General features: G+C 37.8%; 1 protein-coding gene across 3 annotated transcripts in view; it reads right to left on the bottom strand.

Annotated features, from left to right (window-relative positions):
- The window catches only part of LOC146000261 (sodium/potassium-transporting ATPase subunit alpha-like), a 471,911-nt gene that overhangs the window by 19,740 nt on the left and 424,496 nt on the right, over window positions 1-27,675 (bottom strand). For all 3 annotated transcript variants that reach the window (XM_083137721.1, XM_083137722.1, XM_083137720.1), the window contains 9 exons: window positions 26,711-26,824; window positions 22,837-23,089; window positions 20,871-21,139; window positions 17,921-18,122; window positions 12,892-13,003; window positions 10,754-11,079; window positions 8,401-8,649; window positions 2,896-3,034; window positions 252-394 (listed from right to left, as the gene is read on the bottom strand). In XM_083137721.1, the coding sequence (XP_082993847.1) occupies window positions 252-394; window positions 2,896-3,034; window positions 8,401-8,649; window positions 10,754-11,079; window positions 12,892-13,003; window positions 17,921-18,122; window positions 20,871-21,139; window positions 22,837-23,089; window positions 26,711-26,824 (1,807 nt within the window). The remainder of the gene's footprint in view (window positions 1-251; window positions 395-2,895; window positions 3,035-8,400; window positions 8,650-10,753; window positions 11,080-12,891; window positions 13,004-17,920; window positions 18,123-20,870; window positions 21,140-22,836; window positions 23,090-26,710; window positions 26,825-27,675) is intronic.

The raw sequence follows: 27,675 nt of genomic DNA, 5'->3' as shown, positions 1-27,675 counted from the left end.
GTAGGTTTAGTGTAGGTACATAGGTATGAAATGTTATTACACCAGTCTTTTCGTTTTAAATTATTCTACATTAACATGTTCCAATAACCCCATGTTCTAATTACCCCGGTCTCCCCTACAATGCATAGTTGACAGATGCAAGTCAGTACAAATGAATATGCAAATAAGATAAACAATTGCATAGAAGTTAAACATTTAACAAAAGATAATGATCTACCATAGTGAAGATAGTGAAGATAAAAGATGATTACCAATATCTGCTTTTTTAAGAGCTGGCGAGTCATTCACTCCATCCCCTGTCACTGCAACAATCGCTCCAAGTCGTTGGCAACTTTCCACAATAATAAGCTTTTGTTGAGGTGAAGTTCGGGCAAATACAATTTCTGAATGGTGCCTGAAATGGGATAGTTTTATATTACATTTGCACTAAAAAAAAAATAATAATAGTCATGTTAAAAATGCACCAAAAAGTAGAGAAACATATCTTATACACCATGCCTGTTAACACTCATAAAACAGGCAGTTTTATATTATTGTGGAAGATACTCACAGATGTCAGAGACGAAGGTTGTACATACGTTCACACCTTAATTCAGTGTGTTATCAGTGTATTGCTCTTGTTTCAAAGACAATGGGTGAAAATTCTCCATAAGGAAAGGACGTAAATAGATTCAGTACTTGACTAAACAACATGAGCTTTAGTTGGATTGATGTGTAACAAATGTATGTGCAAACTGAAGAAAATAAATATGGACTACTTGCTTGCTTTTGAATACAACGTGGCTTGAAGCAGGTGGGAGGGTGCTTGGTTGGGGCTCAGGTATAGGTGTGGGAATCTTTGTATGGTTCAGGATGGTGATAACAACAACAACAACAACAACAACAACAACAACAATCATCATCATGAGAGAGGTGCAAGGATACCATCTGAGAAGGCACCGAAAAGTTAACCTCAATTCCACATAGTACACCTCGGTAACTTCAATGTTGCATCCAACGAGGCTCTGGCATCTGGATCTACGGCCAGGATAATCCTCTAGAGGACTGTGTTTTGTTCTTACATGTGCTAAGTGCATTGCAGCCTCAGGTTTAACCTAGGTAAGGAGATTTTAGTCCTCAGAGGCATGTATTGACTTTAGTAAAAATAAGGGACTGGCCCTATATAATGTGACAGGTGCACATGTGACAGTAGCCTAAGTGCTGAAGCACCCAGAATTTCATTTCAATCAATCAGTATAGTTTAAATTCTTATTAAGTAATGAATGAATGAATGAGGAATATACGTCTTTTGCTTTCTTGTTATGAGCCTGTCTTCAATTTTGTTTTAGTTAGAGGGCTTAATTGGCAAAAAATAGCTTAAGTGCTGATATGCCCATAATATAAAAATCAATCAATAATAATAATAATAAAAACTATGATGATGAAGTGGATGAGGGGGATACTTATGCAAATGACCCTATGTGAAAAGGTAGCTAGCTATATGCAAATAATGCTAAAACCCAAAGATTCCACCTTTCATGACCAACCTACAATGCTACATCTATTTTGTGTAGAAGAAGCTAAACAGTGGCATGGCGTGAATGTAGCCGGTATTATCGCAGTTAACAGCAAAATGTAAAGAATTAAAAAGGTTTTCAATAAAATGACAACATTGTTAAATACGTTAATGAACACCATTGCCGTCAAGTAGATATTACCTAGGACATTTTTTCTGCAGCAGACAGAAGAGAAGAGGGAGGCCGTTCCGCTACCCTGAAGAGGCAACAATGGAGAAGAGGGTACCAATGCAAGGAAAGAGCGGGGTAGGACTTTGGGGCATATTGTGCTATGGGGTTATTAATATGCCTGTTAAGGGGCCCCTGTTGCCGTTCAGACCTACCGGATCAGCCAGTGTTGTCACATCGGATTGGCAGAAAAGAGCTAAATCCCACCTAAAATAGGAATACCATTTCTGTGAAGCAACTAGAGGTAGACTGCAGAGCCAAGACTGGATTGAACTACAACTGAGACTAGTTAGGTAATAGACGAAAATATTGTTCCTTGGTGTGATTTGCGATTTCGACAAACCTTGCTACAAAATACTAAGTTGGCAACAGTAGTACGTACAGCTGTTTCCTTCCACAAAGGAGCGGAGTTCTGTCACCTGCTCAGTGCTCACCACACAAATGTCAAACTGACCCAAGAAAAGTGTGGTTCTTCTTCTTCCCTTTCGCACCTCATTGCAAAGAGACAGAAACAGATGAAGAATTGACAAGGGTCTACCACTATTCATTGGATTTTCGTGGTAACTGTCTCATGAGTAGTAGTTCTTTGAAAGGGTGTTTGTGGCTAAATCACTCTGCTGATTGCAAAACAAGAACAAAATGAACAAATATCTAGCTCAAAGACATGTTTCTTTACAGGGGGGTGGGGGTTGATAAAGTCTAGCAGGCATAGCGGGTAACACTTTTGAAAAAGTCACACCACACCACTGAAGCTAAACCTATATTTCTCCTTCAAAAAGAGCTTTTATACCAAAATGAGAGCAAAAAATGACAAGCCACAATCAAAACTTGTCACTCGAAAGTGAACCATCAGAAATAAATGCAACCTTTTGAACCAGAGTGCAATAGCAAGCTACACATATTGCTTGTTGCTTCCATGTTACTTATACTTTCCTGTTTTTTTATTTAAATCTATTCTTGTAGGTGTAGTTTGTGATAATGTTGATATAATTTTGGTATGAAACCTTTCGTATCACATGATACTTGTAATTGGCATGCCAATCTGAAAGTTCCCTAAGGAATGGGACTACTTGAAAATTTCACAAACATAATTTTCTATTTAGCAGCCACACCATGTTTCAGTTTTTAAGTTTAGTATAGTAATAAATTGCATAACTTTGTTTCTACTTACCTTAGAAGATCGTCCAATTCATCAGATGATAAATCCCTTAAGTCTGAACCATGCACAACAGCAGCATTTGCATCCAATGGATTTACTTCTGACACAGGAATATTCAAACGTTTAGCAATGTCCTCAACTGTTTCACTATCTAAAAAAAGATGAATATAAGTGTACACACACACACAAACACACACACACACGCACGCACACACATAATTTTGTGTGTCAGCGGTGACTAGTGGCTCTGAATTAGGCGAAGGGCTAGTAGGAAAAAATTGGCTAATAGAGAATTGATCAATAGTTATATACTTATAAGAAAATGGGGTTTCTAACAAAATGAACATTAAAATTCAGAGCCACCAGCTGCCGCTGGTGCATGTGTGTGTGTAGTTAAAACAAAATTATGTAACTGGAACTTGTCATGTTTTGAGATAAATGGTAAATGAAATGAAATATTAATACAGTACATATACATGCAGAATGTGTACTTATGTTGTCAGTATGAAATAACTGAACAACAGTAAATCATATTTGGAAGTGATATGTGTTTTATGTATATTAAAGTAAGTAGTCAGTTATACACAGTGCTGTAGTACCAAATTACATTAATAAATACAGTGTGTTCGGTTGAAAATATACCAATAAGAAGTTTGAATAACTCGACAACCGTTGGTGATAGAAATGTCTGGTTACGTTTCTTTTGAAGAGAGAATCATAGAATTTTATGATAAGCAAAAGAAAATCGCAGTACTCGCCTCAGTATATCTCAATGTGAGCTCCTTTGGTGGCTCGACAAACATCAAGTCGGTACTCAACCTCAATCCATACGTTGCGCAACGTTTGACGTGTCACGGATGCACATGTATTGATAATTATTTCTCATAGATCGTCCAACCCTTGCACAGGTGTTTGGTAGACCATAGTCTTGACATACCCCCACAGAAAAAGTTCAGAGGAGTCAAGTCGGGCGACCTTGGAGGCCATTTAAGAGGACCCCCCCCCCCCCCAATCCAATTGTCAGGGAAATGGTTATGTAGGAACTTCTTGAGACAATGGGCATAATGCAGGGGGGTTCTTGTTGGAACATGTACCCATGAGGCATACGAGGTATAGCATACTGTTCTTACATTTCAAAATCATTTGCTTCCATAACTGTACCCCTTCAAAGAAAAAAGGCCCAATTACAGAATCTCGTGTCAGAGCATACCACACATTTAACTTTGGGCTGTCGCCAGGTGCGGTTGGCCCTATAGCGCACATGATCAGTGAACCCCCAGTAATATACGATAATCACCTCGAGAATGAACAATAAACAATGTCTTTATATTTTTACATTATTTCGCTAAAATTTCTACACAATAAGTCGTGCATTTGTGTCCGTAACACAGCGAACTCTCTTGCTGAGAAGAAGAAACTGCGAATCAGCCACCCTGATACAGACCCTCAGTTGAACCCCCACAGGACAGCTCATGCGATTGTGAAAGGTTCGTGCGAGAGCAGAAGCTCTAGGAGGGAATAGGGCAAAATACATGGAACAGGATATTGCAGAACCTATGTCTCCACCCAACGGTCATGCGTAGTTCGTTCTCTCGCAGAAGCCGCGGGACAAGGCTCCGTTCTCGCTGCTTCCTCCCTTCCAGTGTTGCTGTGTGGGGTTCAAGTTTGAAGGGCACACATTACATATTCAATCTTCTCTTGTATCATTTTTGCACCGAACTTCTTGGAATAAATGCAAGATTGTGGCAGAGATGGGTGAGTGAAAACAAATAAAAGCTGGAATTAGATGCGATGAATTAAAATAAAGGAGATACATTACCAAAATAGCTCGTGAATGCATTCAGAGGTTTTTCCTTAAAGGTGGAAACGCTTCGGGTTTGCGAAAGAGAAAGAATGGCATGACGACGTGACTCGCTGTTTTTGAAGTGCTTGGATACTTGTTGGAAAGTATGAAGTGATGCTGCGAGTGAAGTGAGGGATTGACTTTACCTAGGTTATGTCATTTGATACAGTGTAGGCGTTGCTGTCCCCGCAGGTAAGAAATGCACATAATTAACATAAACAAACTTCCTCGTCCACTGAAAAAAAGTGTGTGCTGGTCGACCAGCCCCAAATTTGAACAAAGCTGTCGCGTATCAATGAAAGGGTCTCAGGTTCGATTTCTAGTAGGCACATGCCATTAGTTGCCATTTCCCTTTAATAAACGTAGTTCTGATTAGTCGGAATGGATGTCCGGAAGGGAAAAAGGGGACCGCATCCCATGGACATTGAATGTCAACCAAAAATTATATATTACATGCATATAATTTACTTTCAGTCAAAGTAATTTTTTGTAATTATTATAAAAGCATTGCAGTAACTTCATGCTGAAGGAGTGTTTTTTGCCCCTCCTGGGAAAAAATATATTCCTTGCCCCTACTTGAGGACGTCCATGATCTTCCAACAAAACCCCACTTTTTTCATAAAGGCACAATTTATTTTAGTTTCAGCCCTAAATTTATTCGCACACCCCTACTACAAAAAACTTTATACTCCCAGATGAAAAAATTCTGGACAAATCTTTTAAGCCCTCCCCCCATTCTTTTGTTAGGTGAAGGAAGTCTATTTTGCGGAAACTGAATATATGTCACATGACTTCAGTGAACCCCCAGGTAAATAATGCACGAGCCGCACCTGGCTGTCGCGTTTATGTTCAATAATTGCATGTGGATTGAATGTACGATTGTAATATACTACCACAGTACATTTTTTTTTGTATTATTTTCCTGTAGTTTACGGTTATTACAAGCATAAGAAAACAGTTTTTTCTTTGTGACGTTTTAGGAGAACACACGCTCCTTTCATCAGACATTTATTTTCATTTTGACTAAAGATACAGTTATAACAATGGTTAGTAATTTTTAAACAAAAAGAATCTGTTATATAATGGATGTTGTCAATGTTACATTGTTGTAATATAGCAACTTAACTGTGAAAAAAGCTGTCTATTTTTTAAATTATGAATCCCAAATATCATCAGGTAATTCAAATTCATCATTGTTTTCACAAAGTCTCTTGATGTTTTCTGTTACATTAAATTTTAAAGATGGTGGCTTACTCCATTTGTGAAAAAGAAAACTCCACACTGGATCTATATTACCATTTTCATTATTTAATTTATTCCAGTGTTCTTCCGCAATGAACGAGGCTTCCCAGACATTCAACTCTGTGTTTCCCATTAATCTTTTTAAAACCCTTCTCTTTTTAATCAAATGCTTCTCTTCGATGATATGAGTTGACAAACCTGTTCTTGGGTTTAGATTTATAATGTCCAAATCATGTTCGTGCCATCTTATTGCCATTTTCCTTGCTGTTTGTCCCACATAATCTTTTGAACATGAAATGAAAATAAATGTCTGATGAAAGGAGCGTGTGTTCTCCTGAAACGTCACAAAGAAAAAACTGTTTTCTTATGCTTGTAATAACTGCAAACTACAGGAAAATAATTCTATCATGCAAGCAATGCGTACATACAAGAAAAACTATTATTTTTTTTGTAGCTGCATTAATTATTAAGTTTGCATGATTGTTACATATATTGCCACAGCAAGAACTTGAATGTGTTTTATGATAAAAAGCACTGGGCACATAACTTATGGGCTCAGGAATCTGGACTACCTTTGACGTACTAGCCAACTCCTCCACCACCACAGGTGGGGGGAGTTCAATATGTATGAAAACTTCAGCAAGCTGCCCAATTAACCCCATTCAAGAGGGTATAAAGGACACAAAAGATACCTGTATTGGATTAAACCTCTGAGCAAATAAATTTCACATCACTAAAAGCTCGCACTACAGTGCCTATTTCTCCCCTTCAGGGCATATTTCTAATATTTTAACACTTATTTCTCCCTTTTAAAATCATGGACATTGTTGTTCCCTTTAATTTTTGAGGAGGAATCATTATTACACAGGAAAGGAACAACACATCTTTTGATTACTGAAGGAGACATATAGCCTGCATCTCTCCAATTATGGCACTGGCTAAAAACAGGATTGCCTGCTAAAAGACATGCTGCAAGCAAGGACGTATTTAGAGGGGTCCAGGGGGTACTAAAATTAAATAATGAAAATAGTGAAATAATAAAATAACTCAAATAAAATTAGGAAAATATACTTGTTGTTTAATCGAGGGTTATTTAGTTCTGCCGAATTTATTGGAAGGCAAGAATTAAATTGTGGTCATACGACTTTGAATAACAGTACAAAAGAAGATTTATGCAAGATTTATTACTACTTATAATAATATGCATATAATGTAATTATATTATTATTATTATCATCATCATTATTATTACTATTATTTTTTTGAGACACTTAGTTCAGACCCCCCCCCCAAATATATTTCTAGATACATGCCTGGCTGCAAGGAATAGTTAAAGAAAAGACCCAAGGAAGAAGAAGATATATTAAATTAAGCAGATCCTATGCTGACATGAAGCATAATGGAAGTGTGGATCTATGGGAAGGGTGATACAGGCAATTGTTCCTGCTAACTGCGCTATGTTTTTGGATATATTATTATGCCTAATATTTTTGAATGTTCGAATGTTCTCTCTTTTATCGCCAAGTTTAACAGCCTCAAGAAAATTTTTTAAAGTTTGATTTAAGTCCACTTTATGCTCATGATAAGCTAATTAAAACTGAACCTACAGTTTAAATTTAGATCTGAACCACTGTCCAATATACCTCAAAAGGGAATCAATCTTGAGTCTCCTTGGAAGAATAGGTTTTTGGTTTATTTGTTTATTCACGTTACTCCTTATACCTAACAGTGCAATTGGCCATGACAATATGAGAAATTATGGTAACAACATAGGTACAATAATAGCCATCTATTCCAGCTATGGACCCATATTTTTTTTGCAAAACTAATCTCTAAAACATGAAGTCAGCTTAGTTCCTGTTCACATATTGTTTTTATGAAACAGTGCAAGGGTAGGTTAGAATTGATTCTTGGTGAGGTGAGATAACCCGTGGCACAATAGCCCATTGAGGGGCCCAGGTCTACCTACAGACTGCCAGTTTCACTCCCACCTGATCCTACTCACTCACTCACCCAAGGTGGAAAATCATCCAACCAGTTGTGTGGTCAGCACAACGAACTTCCAGCCATTGTAGGTTTTTGTGACAGTTTACGCTACTCATTTTCAGATCACCCATTTCCTCACGATGGTGGGTGGCCACTGGTCCCATACATATACATAGGGCGAAATCTCAGGAGAAAAGTTGTTATGCTTCCCCCAGGAGACTCCAACCTGTGCGCATCCCGTAACCCGACAAAAAATCATCTCTTCTAACCGTAACTTCTGGATCAGCCACTGGTGTAAGGTGCAAGATTGGAAAGTCTGTAGGTTGCAGTGAACTGTCCACCAGAGAACGCTGAATGAATAAATGAAAGTGTCCTTGAACACTCCATGTGCTATTTCTGGTATGCAATACAATATGCAGTAAGTATATATTCCACACGGGGCTTACCTTGAGATATAATCCCCACTTGTCTTGCAATAGCCTTGGCAGTGATAGGATGATCTCCAGTGACCATGATGACCTTAATGCCAGCAGTTCTGCAATTGGCCACTGCTGCAGGCACGGCAGCTCTGGGAGGGTCTATCAAGGACATAAGGCCAACAAACCGCATACCTTCCAGCGGAAAATTAGGCTCATCAGCATCAAATTTGTATTCCCTGGGGTATTTATCTAAGGGCAACATGAAATCACAGAATCCTGAAAGATACAAGGCAAAATACAGTGTGGTTATAAATTATTGAACACTTTTCAAGGTTGAATAAAAAAAGTACCCATATTTAGTTTTTTTAATAGACCACATGAACAATTTATGAATTCAAGTAGTAAACTGGACTTTTGAATTGCTTCATTTTTATATTAAAATTTTTGTAATGTTTTTTTTTTTTACAAACTTACCATTCTGATCTGGTTTTGTATAAGTAATGTAACTGTACTTAACAGACATACAACTGTATAACCGTAATGATTATTTGTATTTTTGTCTTTTTTTTATTGTAATTTTAGCATTGTATGATGTTTTCCATACCAATGGACATGGGTCAATGGAAATAAAGAATTTATTATTATTATTATATTTTATTTACAACACGTACAATGAGCCAATTTACCCACTCTCACTTGATTCACAAAGTCTTTAGAGTCCAGCAACTTTTCTATGTTCGACACTTCCTGTATCCTTAAACTGTTGATACCAACATTTTATTGAGTGCTTACTAGGATAATTACACTTGTACTCAAGCAAAAACATCTTTGAACAGTTATTGCAGATTTGGTTTCTTGAAACCAAAGAATACACACAGCTTTCTCTTGTATGGTAGTCATCTTGGTACTGAGGTTTCCTCAGGTGCGAAATCCCGGGGAGGATTCCCCCCCACCAACTATCTTGTCCTGAAATTTCCCCCTCAGTTTTTGCTTTAACAACAAACATAAACAATTAGTTTGGGATTCGAATATACTTGACTGGAATAATATCGAAAACATGCAAAATGAACGGACAACAAAGAGCCTCATCTCTAAGGACACTGAACCCAGCAATCCCCAGAACACAGAAATTAGACCGACTTGTTATTTCTTCTCTCATTGCCTTTCGTTAGCAACTGCGAAGTATATAAATATATTAATAAAACACATAATGGCATTTATATGTGGATTTTATACAGGAAACTATTATCTACTTAATGTCTCTTAATTTTTGCCCCCCACCTTAGGCAAATCATTGTTCATAGCGTCAGTAGTAAATTAAAATCTTCACTTTGCAGTTACACTTTGAATGAATAACAGCCGATATAATATATTGTATATTTTGTAATATAATTTGATTATTTAATAATTGACATGTATTTAATGACATTATATATATAGTGTGTCTGTCTGTCTGCTCCCCCCCCCCAACAATCTGCAGAGATTTCACATTCGGGTTTCCTACATTGCTACTATGGCACCACTTATGTTCAGTCGATGTCAACACAAACTCTTAGTGCTGTTTTATCATTGGCAACAAATGAAACTTTGCCTCAATAGTGTGTTGTTCTTTAACTCGTATATCTAATGTGTTCAATAACTTATAATCACCCTATGTTATCATTTATTGAGCATAATTTATTTATTGTCTTCAACCATAGGTGTAACTTGGAAAGGCAAAGGGTAGGAGGGAACTTGCCTCCAAAATTTTCAGGTTTATTAAAATTTATAAGTTACTTTTGTTAAACTACTGTGACCTCTTGTTCTGGAAACTACAGGTAAAAGTTATGAACCTTGATATATGTAGGGGCCCCTTATTCAGTTCTGCAGGAGTAAAAAAACCAGTATCGCCATCACTGCCTGCTCATGTGTATTAACGCCAACCTCCATGGCAGAGTGGTTAGCACAGCACGTTACAACGCCAATGGTCCTAGATTCGAATCCTGGCCTGAGCATGGGTGTTCTTTCTGAGTGTCCTTTCATTAATTTCATCATATCATCACTCATCCTCTTCATTGCAATTAGCCAAACGTAGCAGAAAAGTGATGCTAAATAACAAAAGTTGAAGTTGAATCCTGTGTATTAACCTTATTATCACAACACAAACATAATTTATCTATAATCAAGGTGTCCCACATTTGACGAACTTATTTATGATAAACTTTTTATTTTGTATGCACTGACAGTCTGGAAAAGGATATTATTGCAGGTTTCTATGTTCTTCGAACTTTCTTTGATTCATTAGGATATAATGATGTCTCATAAATTTTCACCTCCTTTGAAGGTGTCAACCTGCTGCTAAATACATTAATGCACAAAAAGTTTCATGTACACAGCTTACCTAACACACGCTCTCCATAACCACCAAGCTCCGCATATGTAGCATTATATTCGTCCTTGAGATTTGCGTCTATGGTTTTCTCTACTCCATTTGCATAATATGTAGAACACCTATCTAGGATCCGCTCTGGAGCCCCCTTCATTACCAACAAATGTCTCATTTCATTTGGATCATCGAGCTCATGTATGGACACTTGGAACTTGGTTATGGAACTGAATGGAATTTCACAAACCTTCTTGTTTTTCTTCTGATATTCAGCAACATTACCTTTCATCAGTTCCATACACTTCAGCAATGCAGCTTCAGATGCATCCCCATTCACTTCTCTGCAATAAAGACAATGGGGTTAAGGTGAGGCTTGGTGTTGAAAGGAATCACAATTTCGAGAGTGTCTTTAGTTCCTTTCCAAACAATAGTATGAGGGAGTGCACGGGAGGAGCTGGCAGTGCTGTCTACGATTCACTAACTAGTTTTGGCAACTGGACTCCCTGGCTTTCATGATCTGATAGGAGAGGGAAGGGAATGGTCGTGGCCATTGATAGATGTGGCTGAAGTAAATGTTTTCCTCAAGTGAAACATAGTTCACAAAAAAGCTTCTCAATCATGCTTTGAGATCACTACAGACAAAAGAGCCTGTGCAGACCTGTGCACCCTACTCCCGCATGGAGGGGAGGGGCAGAGTGGAGCAGGCTTCCTTATGGCCCAAGTTGAAGGGACAAAGGGGAAGGTGCGTGATAGATTTTGGCAGAAGATTCTTTTGTTTATGGTCACGCTATAGATTTGAAGGTCATAGGTATAGCTTGGCAGGGACAAAAAACATTTTGCATTAATTTTATTATAAAATAATCAAGAACAATAAAACTGGACAAATGCAGCAATGTTCAAGACTCCTTTGAAAATGTTATGTGTCGTTTAGTAGATGACCTAGTGGTATTATTTCTTCGATTTATAGTTAATATAAAGGATGGCCCATAAGTCAGTTAACACTAGCAGTTAATCAGCTATACATTTTCATCAACTGATTTATCGGCTTCCTTGTATAATGAATCTGATGCTGAGCTTTCGGCCCATTAAATTCATTTTTTAAATGTAGTTTCTTCAGTTTCAATTAAACAATAATAAATTAATATAAAAAATAATATATATTCAAGGTGTCTAGCAATATATTATTATTTAACTGTAACCTCATTACTACTACTAATAATAACACTAAACAACAACAGGTATTAAATATTTTAGAATCTTTGGGAAACTGAAAACTGAATCCCTCCCATGATTTATGCATATATAGGGTCACAGTGGACACCCTTTCGTAATTATAAATTTTTTTTAAATTAAATATAAATTTATAAAGATCGGAATTATTTCCGGGCTTGCCCCCGCAAAAAGCAGCTCTGTAGCTCACGCAGCCTTAAATCAATGGGTACCTGGGGTCAACCCTAAGGGTAAAGGCAGCCGAAGCACGGTACTACATATCACCTCCAAAATGGCTGAGATCCAGAATGTGTTGGACCCTGCCCCCACATCCCCTAAATGTGATTTCATGGTACGGTGTTATATGCATGGGGAACTTTACCATTTACCTTATTTCTCAATGTTCATTATCAAACTTCAAACACACTTCAGGGTGTGCAGAATATAATTTTCAGAAATGATTTCAGAATAAACTCTTACTATCAGTTTTTAACCTGTGATTCATGGACTTGCAAGGATATTACATTTTATTGATGGTAGTGATTGCTGCTACAACTGTTTCAAGTATTGCCATTCTTTTTGGGGTGGTAAATATTCTGTGGTGGTTAGGCTAGGCTAGTTGGGTTTGGTTCTCTTAGAAGAAGAAGATGACAAAAAATGGTTGTAGCAGCAATACCGACTTTTACTGACACTAAATGAACTGCCTCAATATAAAATTATAGGTTTTATCAGCACTAAGGCGGGCCATATAAAGAACCTTATTGGGCCCAATGTGGCCCGCAGACCATAGTTTGGGCTTCCATGATGTATACAACTGATTATTTACTGTACAGAAAAACAGGTCAGTAGGATAATATTAATATGAATATACAATGCATTGTTGATAAATTTCAGAGAGAATTAGTCCTGCTTGAAAACATGAAATAATGTAGCTCTGTGCTTACCTCTTCAAGACTGGAACATGATCCATGTTAGCATGGAATTCAGCCCTGTTGCATAACATAGCCACTCGTGCAATTGCCTCAAAACCTGGAGTGGTATCACCCATTGAAACAGCTGAAAACCACAACATGGTTATTTTACATTTCAATGTTAAAATGCATTTCAATCTGCATTCCTTAGAATGGTCTGAATTCACTATCTGGTATGAAGATAGAAGAAACAGTATGACATACTCAAATGTTGATTGCTAGAGTAGAAAAGCACTGCTTGAATTGAACGCAATTGTTATCTCACGAGCAGTGATTTTTTTCTGGAATTGTGCAATGGTACTCTAGTATGTTTATTCACGTATGATGATGAAAAGGGAACAAATAAAAATGCACAAACAAATCACATTTTTAGTAGTTCCAATTAACTTTGCATGATATTAAAGTTTACTTCATGAAGTCTTTGGAAAGTTCATTTTTAAAACTAACTGACTTGCAGTTAGTTACTCTTTTGAAATGTACCTCAGTTATGAATATCATTACTTTAAAAAGTAACTCTAAGTTACTTTTATAGTAACTTTAGTGCAGATAAGCTATAACTCATTGAATATGTTGCATGCATGAACTGCAGGAGCTCCTAATTATATCTAATATGGAAATATAGGGAAAAGAAAATCCAAAGTAAACCTTTATACCAATGGTGCATTCTCCCATGTTATCTAGTTTACCACCAGTACACCAACTTTTTCATGTACTTAGGTATATAGAAATTGCCAGACAATTTGAAGTTGTCAGAATTCTGTTGTTTTTTTTACTTGCATACCTGCATTGGTGTTTTATTTAGATTATGTCTAATTAATACATAATAAATATGTACAATAAATAAGAATTGTTGCAGTAAACCAGGTCAAACTGCATTGTACTTGATAACATTACATAACAGAAAACATTTGCTCATAACTAATGTGTACCATGAAGATAACATTTGTTTTAGAAAGACATATTAAAAGTGGTTGGCCAAATGTACAAGCATACCTTTGAACAATGATGATTTTGACAACGTAGGGCCAATGGATTGTTTTTACATAAGGGTCATTCAATGTCAAATCAGGCAGGATTTGACCCTCATAGTCACCGATTTCGATGATATTTGGTACACCACTTTGCTTTGCTCGAAAACCGATACCTGTGAAAGGATTTTGCTGAAATATGGTTATTACATATTATATAAGGGTTGTTCAAAATGTCATTTTTTAGCAACATGCCCTTTTCAATTGTGTATATCTTGGGAACGAATGAAGATACAGAAGCGTTCTTAAGTTTGTTGTAAAGAGGAAAGACTGTAGCATATTATGAGATGATCAAATGTTGAAACTTAGTAAAATTTGAACACTCTGTTGAAATGTTCAAATTTCAAGTTTGAACAGCTCAAAACACCCCCCACAAATCAATTTTTCTCATTTTTGGATATTTTTAACAACCATCCTTCCTCTTTATACTCAGAAAGTCTCATCGAGGTGTTTTTTGATATAAGGGAGAAAAATTAAGTTGAAATTTGTCCTGCATCAACAATGAACAAAGCTGCAGTATCCCTATGATGAGACTTTTCATTTGTGTCGCACTAAAGGATATACGTACTTACTGTTCAGGGACAGATGATATTCCACTTGCTAATTGGCTTTCTTATATGCTGTTATTACTAATTAATACTTTACTGTTTCCAAATTTTTAGCGGCGTTCGTGGGGATGAGATGTGGGCGTGTCGTGAAAACTTCTGTGTTAGCCAATAAAATGATGTGGGGGTGGGCAGGGGTAAAAATCGACGAATGTAGGGAATAATTCCATAAAAGATGGATTTTTGTCAGTTGTTAGACCACTACTAGAAGTGCAAAGTATCAAAAGTTTCTGCCCTTCTCCCCTATGCTTCCCCTTAAGAATCAGATTCACAGACTCTTAGTTACTGGCCTATATCTAAGCAGTTATTTAATGTTTAATCCTCATTAGATGGACTGAAGAAAAGGTAATGTTTGATTGTTCAATAATATCAGTGGTTTTAACGTTATGTAAGAAATCATCTTTTTAAAAAAGACAATTTTTCCTGTACTTCTTGAAGTTTCTCCATTGTAACTTTCAAATAAATTACGCAACAGAAAAATGTTTGGAATAAAAGTTATAGCCGAATTTATAAGCGTTAAACTGATATTAGTTTTAATGTGTTTAATGAAAGAACCACCATAAGATGTATCTCCACATAGAGGATTTCACACCCACCATCTTGATTACTGTCCAGCGGCTAAGTCCCTAATGATTGACGAATTGTTACACTTTCTGATAAAAGCAAGAGACTTGGTAGTATAATTGTTGCGCCATCTAAGGTATTTTCAGTGAAGGAGCCAATTCGCTATGTGCGTGCTGGCGGCTCCCATGTTGAAAAGAGTCCGACATATTGCATATGCTTGGTTTGATATATCTCGAGAACGGTGACACCTATCGATGTATGATTTTCTCATAAATGCTCCAAATAGTGTAAACTTTCACATTAAATCAATAAATCTATTTTTAAAAAAATAAACGATTGTTTTGTGAAAAACTCATTTTTTAAGGCATTTTGTGAGAATAACTGTGAGTTGAAAGTTATGTTGATGGTTATCTTCTTACATTTTCAGTCATATAAATTGGAGCTCATTCGAACATCTCGAAATATGGTCTCCAGCAATAACATTTTGTAGAATTGAATTTATTACAAATGCCATTTGTCCAATAACTTTATAAATATAAAATAGTATTTTAAGTATTCAGTTCATCTAAAATTTAAATTAAAACTTCTAACGAACATTACACAATATTACAATATAATAATGCTATCATTTGATTCGGGAATATTTTGAAGACTTCTAACTAGTAGCAGCGATTGGATGCCCAACCTTGGGGGATGGGGGAAAGGGCTGTCTCAAGAAAATAACATTGAGCATGCATTTATTTTCTTTTATTTATATGATATCTCATACTATCTATTGTATTTTATATTATATTATGCCTATAATTTTATAGATGTATTCTAAATGTACATGAACAATGTGACAATTCCAAACTTTTGTAAAGTTGAATGGATGCTAATAAATAAATCAATCAATCATTTAATTTTCTAATTACACAAGACTTTGCATTAAGAGGCATAGCCCCCAAGTCCCCCTAAATCGCCGCCATTGCTTCTAGCTCATAGCTATTCTTATAAAATATTATAAGTATTGAATTTTTTCACAAATATTCCAGACATTCGTCAATTTCTCCCCCTACTCCCCCCCCCCATAATTTTCTTGGCTAACACAGAAGTTTTCACAACATGCCCACATCTTGTCCCCACGAACTCTGCTAAAAATATGGAAACAGTAACGTATAAATTAGTAATAACAGCACATAAGGAAGCCAATTAGCAAGTGGAATATCATCTGTCCCTGAACAGTAAGTATGTATATCCTTTAGCATGACACAAATGAAAAGTCTCATCATAGGGATGCTGCAGCTTTGTTCATTGCTGATGCAGGACAAATTTCAACTTAATTTTTCTCCCTTATATCAAAAAACACCTCGATAAGACTTTCTGAGTATGAAGAGGAAGGATGGTAGTTAAAAATACCCAAAAATGAGAAAAATCGATTGGGGTGGGGGGGTGTTTTGAGCTGTTCAAACTTGAAATTTGAACATTTCAACAGAGTGTTCAAATTTTATTAAGTTTCAACTTTTGATCATCTCATAATATGCTACAGTCTTTCCTCTTTACAACAAACTTAAGAACGCTTCTGTATCTTCATTCGTTCCCGAGATATACGCAATTGAAAAGGGCATGTTGCTAAAAAATGACATTTTGAACAACCCTCATATAATACGTAATAATCTTATTTCAGCAAAATCCTTTCACAGGTATCAGTTTTCGAGCAAAGCAAAGCTGTGTACCAAATATTATTAAAATCGGTGACTATGAGCATGGGCGTCCGGAAGGGGGGGCAAGGGGGGGCCGTGCCCCCCCCCCTGGATAACGAAAGTTAACAAAAAATTACATATTTCACACATATAATTTAATTTCAGCCACAATAATGTGTGATAAATTCAAATATAAGCAATGTTTTTTGAGGGATGAACACTATTATTGGGGAAAATATGCCATGTTGGCCCCCCCCTGGAAAAAAATACCTTCCTTGCCCCTCCCTGGAAAAAATCCTGCGGACGTCCATGACTAAGAGGGTCAACTCCTGCCTGATTCGACATGGAATGACCCATAAATGTTCGGAAAGAAACACTGCCACACACCATTTATTTTACATTCAAGAATTTACAACATACTCTTGAATGTGGTCTTAACAAGAGAAAGTAGTTTTTAAAACTGATTTTTATTCTCTTTTCCATCAGAAACAACTGATGGAACCAAGTTGTTTTTTGTTGTTGTTGTCCAGCTGCCATTACTGAGCAAAAGTAACCATATGTGTAACTGCATTACAACTCATTACTTGCAAACACTGCTTTCATTTTTCTTGTTTTTTTTGTTTAACAAACTGACACATAAAAAGTACCTGAACATTTTCATAGAATAAAAAGGCACTCTTCATATATATTCCCTGTTCATAAAATGCAGCATGTATTTCATGCCAGGACTTGAAATGGAAGTTGTTTGGTGGCATTATATTTGTTCAAACTTTGAAGCTGGAGATATGCTTCCATATTTGGGCCTCCCCGATGGCGCAGTGGTAACATCATCACCTTGTAACCAAGGAGTTCCAGGTTTGATATCTGATGGAGGCACTTAGAGCTTCGGATCCTACTTTAAACTGTAGGCCCAGTCCCAATCTGTGCATAAAAGTGAACTTAAAAACTCCATCTCAAGGTTCTATATTTAACACAGTGAGGATGAATTAACTGGAGAAATTATGATTTCCATACATTTTCCTAATAAGGGGAATACCCCCCCCAACCACCCCTTCATGTCCCATTGTGCAACAGTGCTGTAAACTTGATATAAATGGTTCTACTTCTTAAAGAAGGACAATACCTGTTATTTGCTCTTCGGATGTGTCTATTTCGGAAATGGTGTGATCATACCACATGTGAGCCACTGTCATTCTATTTTGAGTCAGTGTCCCTGTCTTGTCTGAACAGATTGTTGAAGTTGAACCCAGAGTTTCTACAGCTTCAAGATTCTTCACAAGGCAGTTTTTGTTAGCCATTTTCTTTGCAGTCAAGGTCAAAGAAACCTATTATAATAAGAATACACATTGTAATTTACTCAAGGATACTGGTTTATTTCTTAAATAAAAAGTTAAAAATAATACACATGAATTAAGATACAAACACTATTGAAGTTGCTTTTTTGCCATCAATTTGCTCAGTTGAAGTACTGATGGATAAGAACTTTTAATATGAAAAATCTTATTACAAATTAAGCATGCCATATATTCCAAGAAATTGAAGGTAATTTTAGAATGAAAATTGCACTTAACCTTCCAAGTGATAGGTGCCATTTCTCCATGGAGCTTAGGAAACAACCTCTTCTGCAATTACCCCTGCTGGAAATTTCTACTGTTTACAGTAGACAAAATGTACTGTTATCAATAGTACTCCACTGTGTCTCTCAGAAACCTACTGAAACTCAATGGTTTCCTACTGAACACCTTCAGTAGGCCTAATGTACATGTGCTGTCATGGACACTTCTGGGTTGTAATCAGTGGTGTAGCAACATGTAGCGAGGCCCTGGGCGAGATAAGAATGCAAGGTCCACATCCGTTCTTTAAATTTGAAATCTCCATATGAATCGATACAAAACCTTCAGGGATGCATCAGCAATTTATCATATTTAAATAATAATAATAAATTACTGACGAAAATGATATTTAATAATTTCACTCACCCTAAAAATAATTTTCTGTTTTTCTGGAACTAAAATCTGAGCAGTAGGACAGGTCCGTAGCCAGGGAAAGGGCCATGAGGGCAGAAAATCGATGTGAAATAACCCAACTTAATCAATCCATCAGCATTTCGGATCTTCCCTATGATCCACATTAACGGATCTGCTCCCCCCCCCCTAAAAATCATGGGTATGGGCATGCTGTAGAAAGGAAAGAAACAACGGAAGCATTTAAATGCCTCACACTTTCATCGTGGCAGTGTATTGTTAAATTAATGAAATCATGAGTGCAAGGCCAAGAGAAAAGAAAAAACAAGACAAAGTGCTTTTATTGAAGAAAATATTAAATGGGTGAAAATGTCCAAGAAAGTTGTCATGAATTTTTGCGTAAATGTTTTACATGAGAAATACGGCGATTTATTAAATCTTTTTCAGGCTCCTTTAGGCTTAGGGCTCACCTGCCTGTATGTTACGCTGCTGATTTGACGTGTTCATTAAAATTAAAACTTTTAACTAGAATTTAGAACCAGATAAAAACAGAACGTTTTAATGTTATTGCCCCCAAAGATTTGCCTTTCCATATTTTTTTCTGACTCCTATTTACTACATTTTTTGTATGTACCCCATGGGATGCGAGGCCCCGGGTGGTTGCCCATTTTGCTCACCCTTTGCTACGCCACTGGTTGTAATGGTCCCATTGAAAACCAGTGAAATTTTTAAGACCTAGAACTGTCCGGGACTGTACAGTAGAGGAGCTACAAGTGAAATATTCTCTTCAGTATTACATGTAATATTGTATGTATTGTGTCTAGCTCAACATGTTGGCTGTAATATAACTTTTCATTCTTCCTGATTTACAATTTGTTTTTATATCTATTTGAAAACCTAACACAAAAACACCTATTGATCTACTGAAAGCAGTGCAGTAGAGAAACTACAAGGAGAAATAGCTTCTTCAGTATTATACATACTTAATATGAAATTATGTCACATGCCGTGTGGTGTAAGGCGTCTCCTGGAGGAAGCGTAACAACTTTTCCCCTGACATTTTTGTCTGTGTATGGGACCAGTGGCCACCCACCATCATGAGGAGCTATGAATGAGTAGCATAACCCAGTCGTGAAAACCTACAGCGATGACAGGGGGTTCATCGTACTGACCACATGTCACCTCCTAACTCGTTGGGTGATCTCCCACATCGCAGATGGGAGTGAGGCCAGCAGTTGGTAGGCAGGTCCTGGCCATCACGGGATGTAGTACCACAGGTTATTATGTTAATTATAATTATAACTCTAGTTGGATACCTACTAAGATTGCTATTTAATAACAAATTTACAAACTGAATATTATTAAAAGGACAAACCCTAGAAACAACATGAACAATTCTACCAGAAATTATCTTAATATGGTGTGAGCATGGACATCCGCAGGATTTTTCCAGGGAGGGGCAAGACATGGGCGTCTGGAAGGGGGGGGCAAGGGGGGCCATGGCCCCCCCTGGAAAATAAATGTCTACATAAAAATTATATAATTTACACATAATTTCATTTCAATCACAGTAATTTATGTTAATTATTATAAATTTGTTGAAGAAACATGATAATTTCAGACTGAAACAGTGTTTTTTGAGGGGGCATCACTATTTTGGAGGAAAATATGTGTCCTTTGCCCTCTGAAAAAAAATACCTTGCTCGCCCCTCCCTGGAAAAAATCCTGTGGACGTCCATGGGCAAGCATAGTTTTTTTTGGGGGGGAGGGGCTGATGAAGCACATTTTACCCCCATAATATTGTTACCTCTCAGAAAACACTTCTTCAGATTGAAGTTATCATTTTCCTGCAACACCCTTCCAATAATTAACATAAATTACAGTGACTGAAATTAAATATATGTCTGCAATATGTAAGTTTATGGTAACATCAATTTTCAGGGGGGGGCATTGCAACCAACCCCTTGCCTTCCTTCTGGACGGCCATGGGTGGGAGGAAGTTCTTTCATACACACACACACACACACACACAGGAAGTGGCTATCAGGATTACACAGTGTCCTTCATTAATGATACCTAATTTTTACAGAAAGACAATTATTCACTTACTGTCACCGTAGCCAAGAGACCTTCGGGGACGTTAGCTACTATGATACCAATTAAGAATATGACAGCATCAAGCCACTGATAGCCCAAAGCAAATGCAATAATAAAGAAAGTTACACCAATGAAAACTGCTAATGCTGTGATCACATGGATGAAATGTTCAATCTCCTTGGCTATAGGGGTTTTCCCAGAATGCAACCCAGAAGCTAGGCATGCTATTCGCCCCATCACGGTTCTGTCACCAGTTCTAATTACAACACCTGTGGCTGTACCTGCAAAAGAAAAGTACGTAGTGTAAAACTCCAAGTAAATGGCAAGATTTCAGTTTGCTGTTTGCTGACTTATACTGAATGGAATTGGAATTTTAACGACTGTTGTAATTTTTATTCAAAAGAGACTATTTCTCTTCAGGGGTTTGATATGTATTTATATCAATGGAGCATTTTCTGCCTCCATCTTCAGGGATTTGTTATGTATTTATATCAATGGAGCCATTTCTGCCTCCATCTTCAGGGATTTGTTATGTATTTATATCAAAGGATACTTTTTCTGTCTTCATCTTCAGGGGTTTGATTGTATTTATGTCAATGGAGACTTTTCTGCCTCCATCTTCAGGGGTGTGTTATGTATTTATATCAATGGAGACTGTTTCTACCTCCATATTTAGGGATTTGTTACGTATTTATGTCAACAGAGATTTTTACTGCCTCCATCTTCAAGGGTTTGTTATGTATTTATATCAATGAAAAGCCAGCCACCATGACGAAGTGGTTAGCACATCACGCTACAATGCCAGGGGTCCAGGTTCGAATCCTAGCCTGGGCATGGATGTTTGTGTGTTCATTCATCAATTTCATCATTTCATCACTCATCCCATCTTCACAAATTAGCCAAAAGTGGCACAAAAAGCAAAGTAAAATAAAGCAAATCAATCAATCAATATATCAATGAATATTGTATGTCACTTTTGTGTCAGTTTAGGTATTCAAGATGATGAGAATAAATGATGATTAGATGAAGAGATACCCATATAGAACTCCTATGCCGAGGTTTGAACTCAAACACAGGAACTTTGGTGGCAAGATTGGAAGTTGACCACTTTAAGCACTGGGCAAATGAGAAAAAGGATGGAGACAATAAAACACTCTGGAACATCAGAAATAAACTACAGTAGAGGTTAAATCCATACAGGTAAAAAAAAGGTAAAGGTAAAGTGCTTAGCACCACACCATGAAGGCATACAGGGTGTGTGGGGGTACTGCCACAAATCCATACAGTAGGTTAACCAAATTTTTAATACATGTACCAACTGTAATATCATATTTTAAGGGAGAATTCAGATCAAGTGACAGGAGGCAAGGGACTCATGCCACTTGAAAATTAACCATCAGAGAGGAATGCAACCTTCGAAACTGAAGTGACAATCTACATGTGTTGCTTGTTGCTTGGACTGGGTTATTTTGCCAGTACCTTGAATCGTTTCACATCAATCATGGTGAATGTTTTGTTTTAGACCTTGTCTGCTTTGGTGTGAAATCTCAATGTTGCTTGTTGCATGTCATTTGCCACCTGTCACCTGCTGCTCTCAGACATATGTCTGTGTTTTAATTATCATGTTATGGTTTATGTATTATGTTTTAATTATGTATTGTACTATATATTATTCCACTAATCATTGTACGTCATATAATACCTCTAATGTCATTTATTGTAAATGGATTATAAAGCCAAAGAAATATATGATGAATTCATGAATGAAAAATATCCCTTTACCCTGCATGGAATAAATTCTGAGGACACCCATGGTTGTGGGCTCCATTCCTATTGGACACACAATGCACAGTGGTTCTGATCCCACTGTAAACCATAAGTGCAGCATAAAATGGACTTAGAAAAAAATCCCTTGCCACTGTAGTAGCAGCTCATAGTTCAAGGACTTATTACACTAAAAACAAGGCAAGTACACTACCTTCCAGAGCATTTGTTGAGAAGAAGGCTAGGTTCTTGGTTTCAAGAGCTCTATCATTTGTGCACTCAGGAGATCTGCTCTGGGCTTCAGACTCGCCGGTCAAAGAGGAATTGTCCACCTTGAAACCATGACATGCTATTATGCGGATGTCAGCAGGTACTCTGTCACCAAAATTCACATATACAATGTCACCAACGACAACGTTTTCTGCATGTATGGTTACCTTCTGCCCATCACGAAGCACGTGGGCAAACTGCAATTGAAAATGGACATGCAAATTATTGAAAGTTCGACAGAAACCAATTTATTTGTTTATGTTTATTACAAAAGGGCAAGAAATTTTCATGACCATCAGTGATGTCGTCAAAAAACTTTGATCATGTAGGAAGGAAGGTTATGTTAATAAATTAGGGTGTACAGGGATAAATTTAGACATTGTGTATATTATACTAACATATACTCTCATATTCTCCATCTGTTTTCAAGTTTCCCCTTTCCCTTACCTCTATGCAGTGTGGTATTTGAAAAATTTATATATCATTACTACCAGACACACACACCCACACACTCACTCACTCTCACTGTCTCTGTCAATATTACACTCTTACCAATTTTTCTCACTCAACAAATTTTCCCTTCCCTATTCAGTCAATATGTCTACTTCCCTGTGATCAAAATAAATGGAGAACACAGGGTTGGCATCATCTCCCCCCCCTCCCCAGCTTTGTGAAAGGCATCCCCTACTTGCTTCCTTGTCAGGATGTTAAGCCATGAAAGCATTTCCCTACCTATCCAACCAATCTTGGAATTTCCACTTAAAGCACTACTACTTCTTCTTTCTTCCCTATATATTTTTTGGTTCCTTCAAGCTAAATACAGGATGATTCAAAAGACCCCTAACATCCCCTTTAAAATGTAACAGAGTTATGCTGTGTACAATTGGCCATGAGATACAGGTTAGGCCCAGGGGCCAGGTGCGGATCCACGAGGAGGGCTATCAAATATCCCAACTGCTACAACTGCTAGTTTATATATATATATATATATACAGGGTGAACAGAAACTATAGGGACAGACTTCAGGAGGTGATTCCTGACAGGTAAAGGAACAAAAAAGTTCATATCAACATATGTCTGGAAATGGACGGTGAGCCTGCAATAAAGCAATTAGTACCGGTACACATTACATGGCATGACTTTCACCCATGTTACAATAGGTGTTCAAAGTGGCCTCCATGGGTTGCAATGCAAGCGTCCACACGTCGCATCATGGATTGCCTCACTCATTCGAATGGTCCAGCCTGTACCCAAATAGCGGCACAGGCTACACGGACACGCTCTTCAAGGGTCTGCACATCAGGAACTGGCTCAGCATACACAACACTTTTCAGATGCCCCCGCAAGGAAAAAGCAAGGGGCTTTAAGTCCGGTGATCGAGCGGGCCATGCCACAAGGCCTCCTCCTCCGATCCATCTTCTGGGGAAGATGTTTTTGAGTTGTTGACGAAGAATAATGCGAAAGTGGGCTGGCGCTCCATCATGCATCAGCCACATTATCTGTCGTATTGCCAAAGGCACATTCTGAAGCAAAAGAGGCAGTGTTTTCTGAAGGAATTCCAGATACGTCTGTCCGTTAAGGCGTTGTGGAAGAACAAATGGTCCAAGTAGGTGGTCGCCAATAATCCCTGCCCAAACATTGAAACTGAACCATTGCAGATGAGTCGATTCAACCATTCCTCGAGGATTGACTGTAGCCCACAGATGACGATTGTGTAGGTTGACGATGCCATCTCTATTAAAGGTCGCTTCATCGATGAAGAGTACTGACGACAGAAAACCCAATATAGTGGTGGCCTATTGCAAAAACCAGCGACAAAACCGTTCCCTTGGAGGAATTCCGCTGGTGATAATCCCTGCACACGTTGCAGGTGATAGGGATAATAGCGGCTTTCATGCAGGGTACACAACTCCGTCGCTTGGCTTACACCATGCTGGCGAGCCCTTGCCTGGAGCTTGTACTGGGGTTGTTCTCAATATCGTCTAGCACATGTTCCTCCAGATCTGGTGTACGCACATGCAGCGGCCGCCCTCCATGTTCGTCTGTATGAAAGGCCCCAGTGGCGATGTCTGTCCGGGTACGTGGCTCGATAAATCCGCGAGTCCTCTCGACCGTTTCCATCTACTTGACCGTATATGAGAAGCATCTCGGCTTGTTCCTGGTATGAATAACGGACCATGGTGCTTCGACGTAGCTCCAATCACACAATTTACAACACAAAAAAGCACACTGTGAGTGTTATTATGAGAGGATGATGTCGTTGTTCAGTGCCATCTACCTTGGCAAATATGCGTTTCCGGACATATGTTGATATGAACTTTTTTATTCCTTTTCCTGTCAGGAATCACCTCCTAAAGTTTGTCCCTATAGTTTCTGTTCACCCTGTATATACAGTAGACTCGCGATTAACCGAGTCCCGATTAACCGAGGCTCCGGGTTAACCGAGGGAGTGGTTGGAAAACATCGCACTTCATAACGCACCCCCCTGTTTGTTTATGAAGTAAAGTCACCGTCCGCGCCGCACGTGTTCGTTACATTGTCGGTGTATCCGATTGTCACGGTGGTGTTTAAGTCTGTGTAGGCCTATTCTAAGCGGAAAAAGTAATCTTCTCATTTATGTTGTACTAGTAATAAATAATTACTATACAGTTTTAAGTGTTGTTTCGTCATTTACGACCTATTAGCACATTATCTCCGTATTATCCGAGTTTTTCCGTATCCGAGGTAATCTCGGTCCCAATCAGCTTGGATAATCGCGAGTCTACTGTTTTAAAATGACAAATATTTTTGAAGACTCAAATGTTCTGTCTGATCACCAAGTTTAACAGGTTCAAGAATATTGTTTAAATTTTCATTTAAGCCCACTTTATTGTCATGATAGGCTAATCGGAATTGCCTGCTTACAGTTTGAATCCAAACCACTATGCAATATGCCTCAAACTGAAGACCCTTGCAGAGAATCTGTTCTTGTTTCTCGTTTATTAATTTTACTTCTCATATGAAGGGTTCGGATGTAAAACATGGTAAGTGACATTTTGGTCATTTCAGAGTTCATCAAGAAAAAAGTTACTAGAAGCTACACTGTAGATAAATTGATTTCGTATTGTGTTTACCAATTTCAGAAGGCTTCACTGAGTCCAATGCAAATATCACTTGAGAATTGAAGGATGGTACATTTTACTTGGTAACTCAAAAATTACCAAAATGTCACTTATCATGTTTTACATCCGAGCCCTTCATATCTGATTGTTCAGTTTACTGAAACAATGGGAGGAATTATGATAATAACGACATAGACTACAACAATAACAATCTATTTCAGCTCCTGATCTCCATTTTTACAAAACTATACTCTAATATGGAGGCCAGCTTCGTTCCTGTTCACAATACTCTATATTGTTTAATGTTTATATAAAACAGTGCAAGTGTAACTTGGAATTGATTCTGGGTGGGGTGAGGTGAGGTACACGATTGAAATTCCCCTCTCCCAACTGTAACTTCTGGATCCAACACCATATTTGCGTGTATCAAGCAGACGTTGACCATATTGTTGGCTGCTATACTGAATTGAACTAAAAGAAATTAAATTAAAAAAGAAATGTTAATTCATCATTGGTAACTAATTTATCTCTCTCTTAGTCATTCTCTTTATTATGCATCTGTTTTTTCCTCTTCTTTATCCTCATCCTCTCTTTGAATACCACCCTGGGAAGATTATATACTTTCCTTTTACAGATCTACAGTACCCCATAAAAACACTTGTATAAAGTAATAGTAATGGAGAAAACTAATCTAACATTGAAATCACAGAACCATACCTGAGGAATAAGGTTTTTGAAGGAGTCCATAATATGTGACGATTTTGATTCTTGATAGTAGGAAAAGCAGCCAGTAATAACTACAACAGCAGTCAACACTATTCCCAGATATAACTAGAAGAAATGCAACAACAACAAAAAAATATTACATTAGAAACAGTTTTCTCTACTCTCTTGTTATGTTAGTTAAGGGGGTTGGGGGTAGAAGGTGGTTGCTTTGGAAGACCATGTAAAGGGGGCGCAAAACAAGCAAAAAGAGAAGGTATTTGAAAATGCTGTGGCACCACATGAAAGTATTGGTGCAAAGAAAGAGATTGAAGGGGGAGGAGAGTGGGAGTTGCTAGATTTGCTCACATCACAATGGTTTTTACATAGGTCACATCAGGAGTGGCGATGCTAAAATGGAGTCCGGGGATTCACGGCCCCCCAGCAATCTGGCCGCCCCGTGCAAATGGTGATTGCAAGGAGTAGTGCAGATCAGAGAGTTCAACGCCATCAAGTGGGGATCGCCTTAATGGATTTCTCTCGTAAGGCATAATCTCCACTTGATGGCGCAGTGTTGCCAACTTCTTACCCGAAAAAATCACTAAGGTTTTTGGTCTAACCTAACCTAAAGCAAGAAGCTGGCAATTTTTTTCTCGCAGTGTTGCCAACACTGCGCCCGAAAGTAAAGCTCGGTGGGGCTCGTCTTGATGGTTTGCTCTTGTAAGGCATAAGCCCTATTTTCTCGCAGTGTTGCCAACATCTTACTCGAAAAAATCACCAAGGTTTTTTTTGTCTAACCTAACCTAAAGCAAGGAGCTGGCAACCTTGCTTGAGGCTTGCCTTACAGTACATAAAGCAAGGTTGCCAACCTACTGGTACTTTTGCCATAGCCTTTTACAAAAAAAAAGAGAGAGGGGAAAGAGAGAGGGAAGAGTTAAACAACCGACAGCCTACCTACAGCTTTTTTTTTGTCTAACCTA

Source organism: Lepisma saccharinum, chromosome 16, assembly GCF_977018435.1.
Source record: "Lepisma saccharinum chromosome 16, izLepSacc3.1, whole genome shotgun sequence".
Taxonomy (NCBI): Eukaryota; Metazoa; Arthropoda; class Insecta; order Zygentoma; family Lepismatidae; genus Lepisma; species Lepisma saccharinum.
Note: the sequence above shows the minus strand (reverse complement) of the source record. Positions and strands in the feature narration are given on the sequence as shown.